This window comes from Protopterus annectens, chromosome 8.part1, assembly GCF_019279795.1.
Source record: "Protopterus annectens isolate FY-2018-M chromosome 8.part1, PAN1.0, whole genome shotgun sequence".
Taxonomy (NCBI): Eukaryota; Metazoa; Chordata; order Ceratodontiformes; family Protopteridae; genus Protopterus; species Protopterus annectens.
Window position 1 is genome coordinate 375,893,383 of NC_056742.1, and position 15,828 is coordinate 375,909,210.

General features: G+C 40.7%; 1 protein-coding gene across 4 annotated transcripts in view; it reads right to left on the reverse strand.

The window, feature by feature from the left end:
* The window catches only part of PHKB (phosphorylase kinase regulatory subunit beta), a 3,137,540-nt gene that overhangs the window by 472,049 nt on the left and 2,649,663 nt on the right, over positions 1-15,828 (reverse strand). For all 4 annotated transcript variants that reach the window (XM_044081953.1, XM_044081952.1, XM_044081950.1 and 1 more), the window contains 2 exons: positions 15,555-15,638; positions 13,933-14,037 (listed from right to left, as the gene is read on the reverse strand). In XM_044081953.1, coding sequence (XP_043937888.1) covers positions 13,933-14,037; positions 15,555-15,638 — 189 coding nt within the window. The remainder of the gene's footprint in view (positions 1-13,932; positions 14,038-15,554; positions 15,639-15,828) is intronic.

The following is a 15,828-nucleotide window of genomic DNA, read 5'->3' on the forward strand; positions in this document are numbered from 1 at the left end:
GTCAAGATAGGCTGTATGAACCACCTTACCCTCGTCTACGGCTTTGGTGACTGCCTCAAAGAAGTCGATCAGGTTCAGGAGGCATGATCTGCCTTTCACAAACCCGAACTGGGTGGGGTCCAGAGTTTGGAGGTTACCAATCTCCCTGTTTATGATTTCCATGATGATACGTTCCATGGCCTTACAGACCAGGCTCATCAGGCTAATAGGGCGATAGTTCCCAGTATCAGTGGTGGCTCCCCCTTTGTGGAGTGGGATAACTGTTGCTGCGTGCCATTCAGTGGGCACAAAGCCTGATGTGAGGCTATGATTGAACATGGTGCTTAGGTGGGGAGCCAGTTCCTTCTGAAGTTCGTGTAAAACACAGCCTGGGATGTTGTCCGGTCCCATGGATGCTGTGTTTTTGGCTTTAGAGAGTGCAGCTTTTACCTGCATAGTTGTGATTACAGGGACTCTGCATTCTTCCTGTATAGATATGGGCCCTTTAGGGGGTGACAGAGGGGTAAAGTTAGCACTGAACCTATGTGCCAGAATGTTGGCAATATCAGTTGGTTCTGTAATTTTCGTGCTGTTGTGCTGTAACTCAGTGCAGATCTGGGTGTTGTCATTGAGATTCTTGACATAGTTATAGAATGCTTTGTGGTTGTCCTTAGAATCAGTGGCGATTTTGTTTTCATAGCTAGCTTTGGAGGATCTTATAAGGGATCTCAGCTTCTTACTGAGACTGACCAAGGAGCTCCTCCACTCATGGGATTTTACTCTCTTTTGCAACAGTTTCTTCCTTCTGTTGTAGAGTTTGTTTATGGCATGGAACCACCAGATTGGCTTCCTTTTTTTGGAGGACAGTGTCTTGGTTCTGTTTGGGACAGCACGATCCATGCACTTGTGTAAGTACTTATAGAGTGCATTTGTGTACAACTGCATTGTCCATCTGCATGGGTGTCATGAAGTTCGCCACTTCTGTCTTAAGAAGCATGAAGTTCGCTTTGGAGAAATGTTTTACCATGGTTTCCTTAATGGGGGGTGGGGGCGGGATGTGGATATCTAGGGTGATTAGCTTACAGTGGGATCTGACCAACGAGGAGCTGACTTCAGGTGTGGAACACCGGTCACTCATGTTGGTAATGACTAGGTCTAGGATATTGTTGCCCCTGGTGGGGGTGTGGATAAGTTGATCCAAGGCATTGGAATTTATGAATTCTAGAAAGCACTGAGCGAAGGAGTTGGTACACGAGTACTTTTCCCAGTTAATGGTAGGGTAGTTGAAATTGCCCATTATTAGGGTGTTTGGTTGAACCCTAATATTTCCCAGTATATCAAGAATAGAGGAGTGGGAATCCTGGGGCATGGTAGGGGATCTGTAGCAAGCTACAATTAGGACTGCAGTTTTGTCCAGAGTTAGTTGCACTTGGATAACCTTGGATGCATTATGCTGAGCAACTAGCCTGGAGGTGTGGATATCCTTAATGAATATGGACACACCTCCACCTTTGATGTTCCGGTCCAGGTTAGATGACCGAAAAGTGTGGTATGAATTATAGCCTGGTAATGCAGGAGTGCTCTTTGGAGCCTTCAACCAGGTCTCAGTCACTGCACAGATATTGATGATCTCCATTTTAAGGAGTGCCTCGAGGGAGTGCATTTTGAGATTTCGACTTCTAGCATTGAGTAGCATTACCCTCAGTTTTTGCTTGCCTTTAATAAAAACCCATCATGAACATCTGTCATGTTACAAAGCCGTGTGCCATGTGCAAACATCAACAAAGACTAGGCCCAGGAGGCAGCCGTGCAGGACTCACTATGAGCCTTCTTTGCCTCAAACTCGAGTCTTTGTTACCATCCTCTTTATCTGGATCCAGCCAATATTCACAGCCTGCCACTCAGAAACTCACTCCAAAGCTGTCTAACTTGCTTACAAGCCATTTATGTTGTACATGTTCAAATACCCTTGAAAACTCCAGAAAAAAAAATTAAATGGAGAAAATTATTTTTGCCAAATAAGATGGAAAAAAAGTTCACTCTCTGAGGTACATGAAATACTGGTTTCTACAGCTCTCAATCGATGACATCAAGCATCAATCATAACCAGGTATAAACATTATAAATGAGGGAATCTTAACTATCAGTGCTATTCAGCTTGGATGATGACAAAACAAAAGGAGCGGCACTAAAATGCAAGTTAGAAGAATATAAAAGTATTTCACTGCAGTGTTTGGCACTGTGTTTCCTGTATGTATCACTGCTCTGTCAAAAAATCAGACATTTTATGAGGGACAGAGCAAAAACCTTATCTCAAATCAACAAAATTTGACAGCTATGCTGTTGGCATCACTAACCCCCCTTTGTCAGGTTTGTCTAGTCCTTGACATTCAGCAATTTTAACTTAAAACATTAATTTCACAACTTGCAGTAAAATCTGTGATATATGTTCAGGTAGAGCATTCTAATGTGGTCAAACTGCAGGTCAATTCAAAATAAGAAAAGCAGATCAGATATCAAAGATGAGATATAAGGTGTTAAATGGTTTAAACACATTCTTCAGAAACAAAAGACATGTTCTTACTGTGCAAAATGATTCATGAGGGAGGTGTCCTTGGTGAATCTACAAACTGGATTCATGCTCATGTTCCAGTTCAGCATTTTTTTTATTAAATTTTATTTATTTACTTACTTATTTGTTTATGAGTCTCCCATGCTCAGCAGGATACATGACTTACTCAAGTATACTCCGTGATGTACTGCACTATATAACAACACTGAATCTGGCCCTAAGCTTATCACTTCAATCCCAAGAAATGTATAAGCACACTTCTGCAAATCAAAAAAGCAGCAATTAAGATTTGACATCCACACTGTTTATATGTTTATAAGTTTTTTTTCGGGGGTGGGGGGCACAAAAAAAAGTTCTTCCCTTCCTGGAGTAAAAGACGTGAACAGCTGTTCCACTTGTCTAAACTCATACACCTACTACAGGTAAAACGCTGAGCCAATGGTGCACAGCCAGAGTAGGAAGGGTTTTTTAATCCCTCATTTCAACCCCTACAAAGGTAAATGTGAGTAAAATGAATTTGTTTAAGGACCATTCTGACATAACTTTTGGAAGAAAACGTAGTCTTGTCCTAAGGCACATCTGACCCTCACGAACGACCAGCTACAGTTCCCTAAAAATGAAAGCTCCAAAACAAAGCAGGCAGAGGTGATAGCCAATAGAAAAATAAATTCCAAGAGATAAACTCCAAAGCCATCAAACTAGTGTGTTCGAACAAAAAACAGGCACGCCCACTGTTAGTAAAAGTTCAGTCAAAGGAGGGAATGAGTTCTGTAAACGCTGGTGTAACTGCAGTCCCTCCTTTAAGGAATTGCTTAACTAGAGCGAGTGAGGCACAATACAGCCCCACACAAGTTCATGAAAGGCAGAAACAGCTGACAAATGTACCATGACCATTGAGTGACTGATGCCCAAGTCATGAAGATTGCTGAATTAGGCTGTCAGCTACGATGGTGCAGGATGCTGCTCTGTTCAAATGGAGAACGTCTGCTGTGCAGGACCAAAGGGTCTACAGTAACAGCCAGTCCCTGGAGAAGATCCACTATCACAGCAACTGCACTGGACCTCCTTGGCTAGAATCCAGAGAGCTTACTGTAACTCCAAATTCTTGGAAATATGAACCCACATTCTACCTGGCCAGAACGGGATGAAGGAGATTTAGTGGGGTTTTTTTGCCTTTATTCCTTGAATTTTGCAATGAGAAGTTTCAAACCTGTTTCCACCACTTTTATAAAAAAAGTTTCTATCCAAGCTAAAGCCATGCTTTAATGCCCCTGACAACATTCCCTCTTCCTTCCTCAAACATGCAGCTGAAGGTATCGCTCTTCCAATTAGTATTCTGATTAATAGATCCTTAAATGAGTCATCCGTACCAAAACTCTGGCGTTCAGCCTACATCCTACCTCTTCACAAAGGAGGCAAAAACACCACTATTTCTAACTTCCGCTCCATCGCCCTACTCTCTCCAATATCTAAAATTCTAGAAACATGTGTCCACCACCAACTTTTACCTTATCTAATTCAAAATCACCTCCAAACACCCACCCAGCATGGCTTCCGTCCTGGCCACAGTACCATAACTGCCCTACTATCCTTCCTAGAAACTGTCAATCAAGCACGAGACTCTGGACTCATTATATCCACAGTACTGCTAGATCTTTCAAAAGCCTTTGACACCATCTCCCACACTCACCTTCTTCATCATCTGGCTAATCTCAATCTCTCCCCAAATACTCTTTCCTGGTTCTCCAGTTACCTATCTGATAGATCTCAAGCAGTCAAATGGAAGAACTCCTTCTCTTCCTTCTTGCCTACACCTACTGGCGTTCCTCAGGGGTCCATCCTTGGACCCATGCTTTTCAACATCTTTATAAATAACCTTCACACCTTCATCCCTGATACCACAGTCATCCAATACGCTGATGACTCTACCTTGGTCTGCTCTGCCCCAAACTTTCCTGAACTACTGACCAAAACCCAATTAGCCTTTACCACTACAGAGAACTGGATGCACCAAAACCACCTTTCTCTCAACTCCAATAAATCCAAAATACTAATTTTTCTCCCCTCCAAGGTTTTCTCTTTGGACAAAAACACTTTCAATGTCCTAAGCCAAACTAACACTGCCATTGAAGTGGTCCCCTCTGCAAAACTCCTTGGCATTACCATAGATGAACACCTCAAATTTGATCTTCACATACAATAAAACATAAAAAAAACCACCAAAAGCTAGGTATGCTATATAGGAACAATCACTTTCTTTCCATCTCCACTAGGCATACCCTGGCAACCACCTACCTCCTACCTTCCCTTCTATATGGAGCCCCTCTTCTAACCAATTTGTCTGTTACCAACACCTCTAAGCTCGAAGCTTGCTATAATAAGATCTCTAAATTTGCCACCAAATCCAAAACATCAACTCACCACTGCCTCAGCCTTCACTCTCTGAACTGGTTAGAACTCCCTAACCACCTAGACTATCTACAACTAATCACTGCTCACAAACTAATATTCTCCCCTGATAAATGCCCAGCCTTAAAGGACATCCTTCCTCCATACATCCCTAACAGATCACTGAGATCTGAACACCAAAACCTAATCTCCATTCTTAAACCCAAACGACCTGCTGGACAGCTTTTACTCTCCTTTTCTCTAGGTAAAAATGGAACTCTCTGCCTCCTTCACTTAGGACTATACCCAACACTGAATCCTTCAAAACTCAACGTTTAAAAATGGAACTCTCTGCCGCCTTCACTTAGGACTATACCCAACACTGAATCCTTCAAAACTCAACTTTTAAAAATGGAACACTCTGCCTGGACTATACCCAACACTGAATCCTTCAAAAGTCAACTTTTAAAAATGGAACTCTCTGCCGCCTTCACTTAGGACTATACCCAACACTGAATCCTTCAAAACTCAACTTTTAAAAATGGAACTCTCTGCCTCCTTCACTTAGGACTATACCCAACACTGAATCCTTCAAAACTCAACTTTTAAAAATGGAACTTTCTGCCTCCTTCACTTAGGACTATACCCAACACTGAATCCTTCAAAACATAACTTTTTCTTCACCTATCTTCCAAATGGAAATGCTCCTGCTTTCACCCCACTTAAATTCTAGGGACTCCCCACTAAGCTCTCCTTACCCCCACTCCACTATACTCTCATACTTATTCTTATTTCTCAAAAGATCCAGAACTAGCAGACTTTAATTGACTCCAAGCATGTAAATTTTGTTTCATCAAAAAAAAAAAAAAAAAACACTGTCAAGTTGTTAAACTGTCCCATAATGTATATTACACTCTGCAACTCTTGAATGTATGAACCCTACTCTTGTATTTCACTTTGTAACCTTTATTTTCTATTTTGCAACCTATACTGTATGGTATTTCACGTTGCAACCTTTATTTGCATTTTGTAACCTATATTGTATTATACTGTTCATGGAGCTTTTCTCCCCGGGCCTCCACTGAAAATGGGCACTTCTTGGCCCAGTGGACTTCCCCGGTAATCAAACTGAAAATAAATAAATAAATGAAAAAGTGGAATCACAGGAAATGGTGGAAGGTATATATGAACATTCTATGTCACGGTATGGAGAACATGTTTGCCAATGACTTCTCCACACCCTCCTCCTCCTAAGTGGCAAACAGGTGAATCTCTTCACTGTCCTGCTTCTACAGCATCTAAATCAAATGTGGCTACCTACAACTCAAAGACAGGCTTCAAGGAGTAGCTCAGAGAAACATTTACTTATTTATTTATTTTCCGTGGTTTACCATGAAAATTAGACTGGAGTAAAATCTTTTTTTAGTGGAGGCTCAAGGAAAAAAGCTCCACATTTAACACCAAGTTTGACATATACATAAATTATAATTACTTAACATCAGGAGGAATATAAAATATAGGTAAGGGTACACACATGAAATAAAAAGCTTTACAATGTAGGGAATGAGATGCCTCTGTCGGAGGTCAGATCTCTGTACAGGGGGCACACAATCATAAAACTCCTTACTTGTTTAAACAGCATACAACACATTGTTTTTGGACCAATTTAGAAGGTACCCTGGAAGCAGTTTTCTCTTCAAAGCTCAGACATTCAGAAGAACTGAGCAAACATCCGATGGTAGTGTGCAGCCACCTCTCCAGGGGCCACCACTGCTCTAGAACCATAGGGAAGGTAAGGCAAGTTTAGCACCCTATCCTTGAAACATCAGTCATTAGAACTTGGGAAAGATTTTGATGAGGGAAAGGGAGACCCAAATAATATTGATAAAATGCCATTAAAACAGCATGCTGTGAATTAAAAAAAAAAGGATAAAATAGGGCCAGGAAACAACAGCTCTGTGAAACCTCAAATGCATGCACTCGAGGCACTCTTCAGTATGGAGAAAATCGATATAAGTGCAGTAACAGAAACCTGGTTTAAGGCTCCAGAGAGGACCCCAGCACTACCAGGCTACAACTCATACCATACATTTCAGCCACAAAACCCGGACCAAAATACAAAAGGCGGGGGCGTATCCATATTCATCAAGGATACCCACACCTCCAGGATAGTGGCACAGCACGATGCTTCAGAGATCATTCATGTGCAACTAACAATGGGCAGAACTGCAATTCAAATTGTAGCTTGCTACAGATCACCCACCATGTCCCAGGACCCCCATTCCACATTTCTGGAACACTGGGAAACATAAAGGTCCTACCAAACACCCTGATATTGGGTGATTTCAATTACCCAAACATTAACTGGGAGAACTACTCAAGTATTAACTCCCTTGACCAACATTTCCCAGAATTTATAAACTCAAATGCCCTGGATCAACTGGTCACCACCCCCACCAGAGGTGACAATGTATTGGACCTGGTCATCACCAACATGGGCGACTGGTGTTCCACACTCGAGGTCGCTGGTTAGATCTGACCATAAACTAATCACTCTGGATATCCACATTCCGTCCCCACCCCCGGTCAAAGAAACCACCATGAAAAACCTTTCAAAAGCAAACTTCACGTTACTTAAGACTGAGGTGGAAAGTTTCAAATCCCCCATGCTAAAGGATAACGCTGCCCAAGCTGCAAAATCCTTTACTAATGCACTCTATGGGCACCTACAAGGATGCATGGATCGTGCTATCCCAAGCAAAACCAAGACTCATTCCTCCAATAAAAGGAAACCAGTATGGTGGACCCCTGCCATAAACAAGCTATACAATAGAAGGAGGAAACTAGTACAGAAAAGAGTAAAATCCCAAGAGGGGAAGACATCCCTGATCAGTATCAGCAAGAAACTACAATCCCTCATAAAATCATCCAAGGCTAGCTTCGAAAGAAAAACTGCCAAGGACTCCAAAGATAACCACAAGGCATTCTTTAGCTATGTCAAGAATCTAAATGGCAATTCCCAGATCTGCTCAGAGTTAGTGCAGAATGGCACAAAATACACTGAACCGACCGATATTGCCAACATCCTGGCAGACAGGTTCAGTGCAAACTTCACCCCCCTCTCACCCCCAAAAGCACCCATAACCATACCAGATGAATGCAGTGCCCCCGAAATCACAGACACTCAGGTTAAAACAGCCCTCTCCAAAGCCAAAAACACAGCATCAATGGGACCGGACGGTGTCCCAGGCTGCGTCCTACATGAGCTCAAAGATGAACTAACCCCTCACCTAAACACACTGCTCAAATTCAGCCTCTCCACAGGCTACATGCTCATAGAGTGTCGCACAGCAACGGTTATTCCGCTCCACAAAGGTGGAGCCACGACAGATCCTGCGAACTATCGCCCTATAAGCCTGACTAGCTTGGTCTGCAAGGCTATGGAGCACATCATCATGGATCTCATTAACAGAGACACTGGGAACCTCCAAATACTGGACCGTACCCAGTTTGGCTTTGTTAAGGGCAGATCATGCCTCCTAAACCTGGTGGACTTCTTTGAGACAGTTGCCAAGGCTATAAACAAGGGAAAGGTGGTCCACACAGCCTACCTATACCTCGCAAAGGCCTTCGACACCAATCTCCATTCTGGTATTATAGACAAGCTCACCAGCCTGAACATAAACCCCTACATCACAAGATGGGTTGCCAACTGGCTCACGGACAGAACCCACATGGTAAGAGTTGCGGGAGCTAGGTCTGACTCTAAACCGGTTACAAGTGGCGTTCCCCAGGGCTCAGTCCTAGGACCCCTCCTGTTTGGCATATACTTCTCAGAGGTACAGGCAAGCACAGGAGGGATATGGCTGACCAAGTTTGCAGACAACTGCAAACTAGGATTTCTAAATGAGACTCTGGCTGACACAGACATCCTCCAAAAGGGTCTCACTGAGACAGATACCTGGTTTTAAAACCATGGCCTCAAGCTAAATGCCAAAAAGTGTATAGTCATCCCCTTTGGAAAAAACAAAGTATCCACAAATGACCACATAGGTGGTAGCCCCCTAAATATGGAAGACGAAATAAGGGATCTGGGGACCCAAGTAGATAGTAACCTCTCCTTTGATGATCACATTGCCAAAGTGGTTAGAAAATCCTTCTACATGGCCCACCTAATCACAAAAGGGTTTGCATCTAGATCAAAAGAGGCCATTGTGCCCCTCTATGTATCACTCATCAGACCCATCATAAGAGTACAATGCCCCATTTGGGATGTACCTTACAAGACACACTGAATTTGACATTCACATATCCTTGACCATACAAAAAGTCCACAAAAAACTAGGAGTGCTATACAGAAATAAGCAACTTCTCACCAATGCAGCAAAGATTTCAATAGCAAATTCACACCTTATCTCCACCCTACTTTATGCCTGTTCAATATATACCAACCTAAGGCAATGCGATCTAAACAAGCTAGAGACCTGCTACAACAAAATCGCCAAATTCGCCACAGGGGCATCCTACCATAGTCACCACTGTCTCTCACTTGCTGAACTGGGCTGGCTTGAATTCTGTCACCTCCTTCAATGGTATCAACTCTCACTCGCCCACAAACTAGTAAATCATCCACTAAATGTCCCATTCCTCCAGAATCTACTCCAACCCTATTGCACCACCAGACCACTAAGATCCAGCAACAAAAATCACTTGCAGATCACTAAAGCCAATAACTCCGCTGGTGAAGCACTATTCTCTTGCACCATAGCCAAATTATGGAACTCCCTCCCACCAACAATTACCTCCATACCATCATGCACCCACTTCAAAACTTTACTAAAAGCGCACCTAAAAACATGCTGGCTATGCCCTTGCAACTCCCACTCTAATATCACCCTCCCCATCCAACCACTACCTTTCTTTCCACTCCACTAACTACCTCGATTATAGCAAGCTCAGATGCTCATAAGCCAGTACTTATTATACAGCAGGAACTTCTTCTTGTAACATTTGTTAATGTCTGTTACATACTTCACAGATAAAGATTCTAGTTGTCTACTGATGTACTATGTTCTTCATCTGTAAATATGTTGTAAGTAATTGCTATGTAAATTGTTAATCGCTATGTAATCCAATGTAACTACTGTCTGTTTATTTTAACTTTGGAGCTTTTCTCCCCAGGCCTCCGCTGAAAATGGACCTACGTCCAGTCGGACACTCCCGGTCAACAAATATATATAAATAAATAAATAAGACACCTGCAACAACTGGAAAGACCACAGAAGTACCTCACCAAGAGGATCACTGGCTTCAAACAGATGTCTTATGCAGCTCGACTGAATAAACTCCAGCTGTACTTGGTTGCATACCGCCTACTCAGAGGTGATCTCTGCCTGACATACAAGGCCATGTCCAACCCAGAACTGATGGACATGCTCCACCTTAAGAAAAACATATCCCCTCGAGCCACACGCTCTAGGGATCTAAACCTCACCACAACAATAAATAGGACGTGCTGGAGGGATAGACTCCTGTCCCAGAGACTTCCCATGCTCTGGAACAAGATTCCAATCTACATTGGGCAGAGCTCCTCACTAACACTCTTGAAGAGAAACCTTGACGAGTGGATGGGAAGCAGCAAGTTAACCCCGGGGATCACTTCAGTAGCTCAGCTGGAGAAAGACAGCACATTCTGGCCAGGCTTATAAATGCCTTTGGGCAGACAGCCAATACCTACCTATGAACCTATTTCACACCTCTTTAGCTCTGGCTACTGTACTGTGAGCTGGAAACTTAATGCTTTGTCTGAGAGGAGTTCAGTGAGTCCGAATATCTTTTTCCTCATAGGTCTAAAATAACAACAGCCACTCCACAGGATTTTATATCTCTAACTTATTTTGTTCATTTATTTTTCTTTTTAATATAATCAAACACTTACACAGAAACAAAGACACTAAAAACCTGTGGAAATATATGACTGTACTTTTGCAAAAATACAAAATATGCAGTACAACTGTAAGTGATTTTTATTTATTACTTAGTTGATGGAGTATAGGTTAGTCAGCTACTGTTAAACTGTCAAAATGGTAGTATCGGCTGAAAAAGAAGGCCAAAGCAAAACAGTCAACATCTGATTTCTGAGGTGAGTGAAGCTCATCTCCAGTACCTCATAGGTAGAGGATGGCAACTTTTTAATTAATGCATAATCATTTCCAAGGTCACAGCACTTCACGAGAAAGAGGTAAAAAAAACTTTTCTGCTGACCACATTATTTTTGGACTGTTACAACTTTTCAGTCATTCTGAGATCAGCAAAGTAAACTACTCCAACAATACATATCCATTAACCTAATCCAACAGTACATGCCTGCTAACCATTCATTAACCTACTCTGATAGTACATATCTGTTAACATTTCATTAAGTACAGACAACACTGCCTTAAACAGATAAATAACTATGTTTTATTTTCTTTCACTGCACTTTACATCACAGATGGACAACAACAACAGCAAATGCAGTCAGATATATGCATACACCCTCATTCTGTACAAACTGTGAGTTAAAGATGTTGATTGCAATTCCCTATGTATCATCCTTGTACATTTAACGTAATACCAGTCCAACTGTCTGAAGAAATACAGCAATAACATGTGCACATGGGAAAATATAATGAAGCCCACTGACTCTAAAGATTACACTTGACATGGTCTCTATGACTGGTCTTATGCTGTTTGAACCAACAAAGGTATTAGATACAGGTTTGCATGTTGGTATGCAGTTTACACCCATCATTAATGGTATTACCTCAATACTTTTATCACAATGAAGTGATTCCCACTAAGCTGCAGGGATTACCTCTGTGGCTGAAAGACAGCTTTGAAATAGGCCAGATATGCCACAAGGTGCTTCTGTTTATCAGCACCTCTGCGCTATTAAACATGCGCTCTCTAGTGAATACAGCAGCTTAGCAAATGAAAGGTATTAAATTCACATTAAATGCAATTGCAGAACAATGCACCACCTTAGCAACTGCATTTAAAATAAGTTCAAAAAACTTGTTAGAAGCCAATCAGCTTAGTCAAGCAAGCTGCTAGCACTGTGACATTTTATGCCTCATTAGCTTGGGTTACTGTATTGTGAACTGGATACTTAATGCAATGTCTGAGAGCGGTTCAGTGAGTCCGAATGTCTTTTTCCTCCTAGATCTAAAATGACAACTGCTACTCCACAGTCATCTAGAACTAATGTTTTTCATTTGTTTATTTTTCTTTACAATATAATCAGACACCAACATATGAAAGGACCGTCTGTACATGATTCTGAAGTTCAGGGTCAGTCTATAGAATTCACATTTGGCTGAAGCACAAAACATTGAACTCAAAATGGCTGACAACTCACTAGACTGAACAACTCATTTTGTCAAACAAAAAACAGCATACAGAAGAAAGTATCTTAAAAATTGTCTTGGGGGGAGCCTCTTTCAACCTCCCCATGGGGGGGGCCTTCATCAACTCACCACTTCTGAAACATACTACCTCCAGAGATGCACATCCAGAAAACAGAAAATATCACACACACAGTGAATCAATGTTAAAACACAAACAGAAAACAGAACAGCAGTAAGTATCTACAGGTAACACTGATCACCATCTTCGCAATCAGTCAGATAACTATCTTCACGCATCTCCAGATTTCTACATGAAATATGATTTCAACCAAATAAGCATTCAAATTAATGTGTTTTCAATGCATTTTTTCAGTGTTGTTTGATTCGACCAAATTAGCATTCAGCTAAATGTGTTTTCAACCCATTTTTTCAGTGCTGTGCGATGCAACCAAATGTGCTTTCAACAAAACAAATGGAAGCCCTTTACAGGAGTATGAAACTAGGGCTGTATGCCCTCCACGCATACTTGCACGGATATTACCTGTGAAGCACTGAAAATTCAATAAAATCTTTGTAAAATGGAAATCCATTCACTCTGGATAGCAGCAGTTTGACTTATATACACAATTCCTTTGTGATAATAAGTTGGATGGCATTACAGAATGAAGTCTGGCATTACACTTCTAGCCCTAGAACTTTTGACCACCGTGTGTCACACATAACAGGTATGTCTTTGAATAAAACAAGTACATAGAAATACAAACCAGAAACCAGACATTCAGACGCAATGACATGCCTCCTTGGGCCCAAACACCACTTCTTTGTCTTTCGGCTTTTCCCGGTTAGGGGTCGCCACAGCGGAACCCCGGTCCGCTAATGACTGGCAGTTGGTTTTTGATGGTGTCGAGTTGCCAGCCTGATGCCCAACCTTCAACGAAGGCACGCCCATTCAACGCATGTCTTTCGAACGCCCACTCGGCCACGGGGAGGACATGCAGACTCTACATAGAAGGCACTCCCAACCCAAGCTGAGAATCGAACGGGAGAACCTCTTGCTGTGAGGCAACAACGCTACCGCTGCACCACCGCGGAAGTATAAGTACTATAAATAAATATATATATATATATATATATATATATATAAAGATATATATAGATATATACAGATAGATACATACATATATATATATATATATATATATATATATATATGTATATAATTTTACAGCTGTATAGCTGCGCATAATCACTACAGATACAGAATTAGTCTCAAGGGCACGCTGCTAATATGAAATGACTCCATTCATGAACACCAAACCTTTATAACCACTTTATTCACTTTTGTTCTGGTTACTGAGGGATGATTTAAACCATGCATACAATGGATTCAAACTGACTGATCTCTATCATCTAGATCCATTAGAATGTATGGTAGACGAAGAAGAGAAAAATGTAATAACTCTTCTAAAAAGCAAGGAAAGGAAGAAGAGAGAGGGTGAAAGAGGGCAACTACGAAAAAAAACAGTACCATAAAATGCACTATTCATGGCTAAATGCAGAACAATTACAATTCAGCTATAAAAAAAAAGATATATATATATCTACCTTGATATCATCGATCAGAAGCATTACATCCTGGGACATATAGAAATCACTTAAATCAAAGACAATGGGGTAACAGACAACAGTCTTTCCCAGGATTCGATAAATCTGTAGAAAAATAACAACATTTAAAACTCTGTATACTCCTAATACAACTACATACAATGGCATATCATCAAACAAAAACAGCTTTTCAAACTGAGGTGCAACCTTAAACGTAGTACTTCTGTTTCAACCCCTCGACCCTTCTCCACTGTTTACATCAGAAAATAATTCATAAACTTTAACTAATAATGGTATTTCAGTCCCTTCTGCCTCTCAGTTCAGTATTTAGCAGTTGTACTAGTTGTGGAGGTGATTGTAACAAGAGCAATGGACAGTGTTACAACATAAGCTGGGCTTCATCAGCACAGATAATACAAACAATGGCATGTCTACACAGTATACTGTTTGGAAAGACTTACTTTTAAGTACTACAAAAATAAATGGAGTGCACTCCCAAACAACTATGACATTTCCCAGTAAGTGCAATGAACAAATAGTTAAACTACTTGCTAAGGTAGTAGTAGTAATAATAACAATAAAAATTCATTTTGGGGCCCTGGCATTAATTTCATATCTTGGAAAGTTCAAAGTGGAATCATGTGACTAGGTTACAAATGGTCCACCAAACCAACAACAAAGAATTAACCCATGAACCTATGATAAGAAGGCAAATACTTCCAACACCTAGAGTCTAGGGAATCTGCAATATTTAAACTTGAAACTTAAAAAAAAAAAAAAAACAGTGTTCTGGTGACAATGTATTTATTAAAAATCAGTGTAAATGAAACATAATTCAAAAAGCTGCCTTTCAAAATACTGCAGTGCTAATATTTTCAATAGCATAAACATTGACAACTTACTAAATGGAGTATTAAGTTTTTTTGAGTCCAATCAGGCCTGGTCTCATATGAGCAAGCCTTAAAACACTACTGGACTAAATAAGTGATATTTCCTATTTTTAACATACTGTACCATATCATCATTAAGTTTTAAATGACAGTACTAGCCTTCACAATTAGCTACTTTGTGTCCATGAATGAAGAACCTGCTTACCACTCCTCTAATAAAATATCATTTTTAAGCAGCGGATAGTCTGAGGGACTGTAATGCTTACTGTACTGGAAGTCATACAACCCCTTCCATGTACTATGCTTGACGACTCTGATTTTTTATGTTTCTTGAAGGTCAATACAATTTTAATATAAATGAGCTCTAAATAGCATAAGATACATACAGAATTGTACTATGGTGACAGGTTATAACACGTGCACATAAATAATGTATGCAGACGCAAAGCTCACAAGGAAATTTACACAAACGTACACATATATTAAAATAGTGAAAGGAATACAAAATACTTCAAATAGCCCATCCCTTGTCAGTATGTATAAACCATTTGAGCTACAAGTTCATCTTGACAATCTACATCTGGCAATTAGACCACAATTATGATCCACTGTATCAACACCTACAAAAACTTTCTTATCACTGGAGGGAGGTTGCTAAGATGAGTTTGAAGTGTATATAACTATTTACTTACACCTTTACTTTAGTTTCCACAAAAAGGAAAACGTACAAACCTTTGAAGTTCCAAGACATCCAATGGGTCTGTTAGGTCTTCCAGACAGCCCAAGTTTATCATTTATCCCCAGATGAAGGTAAGCCTGGAAAATACAAATAAAAAAACATTACTGTAGAAAAAATAAAAAGTATATAACACATCCTCCTGTAGTGTACTATTACAAACATTTTATTTAGCAACCTTTTGAAATTAGAGCTTTTTAAGGCTGGATTTGATGCACTAAAGACCGACAACAAACAATGCTGACCAGTAAAGTACAATTTCTCATAATA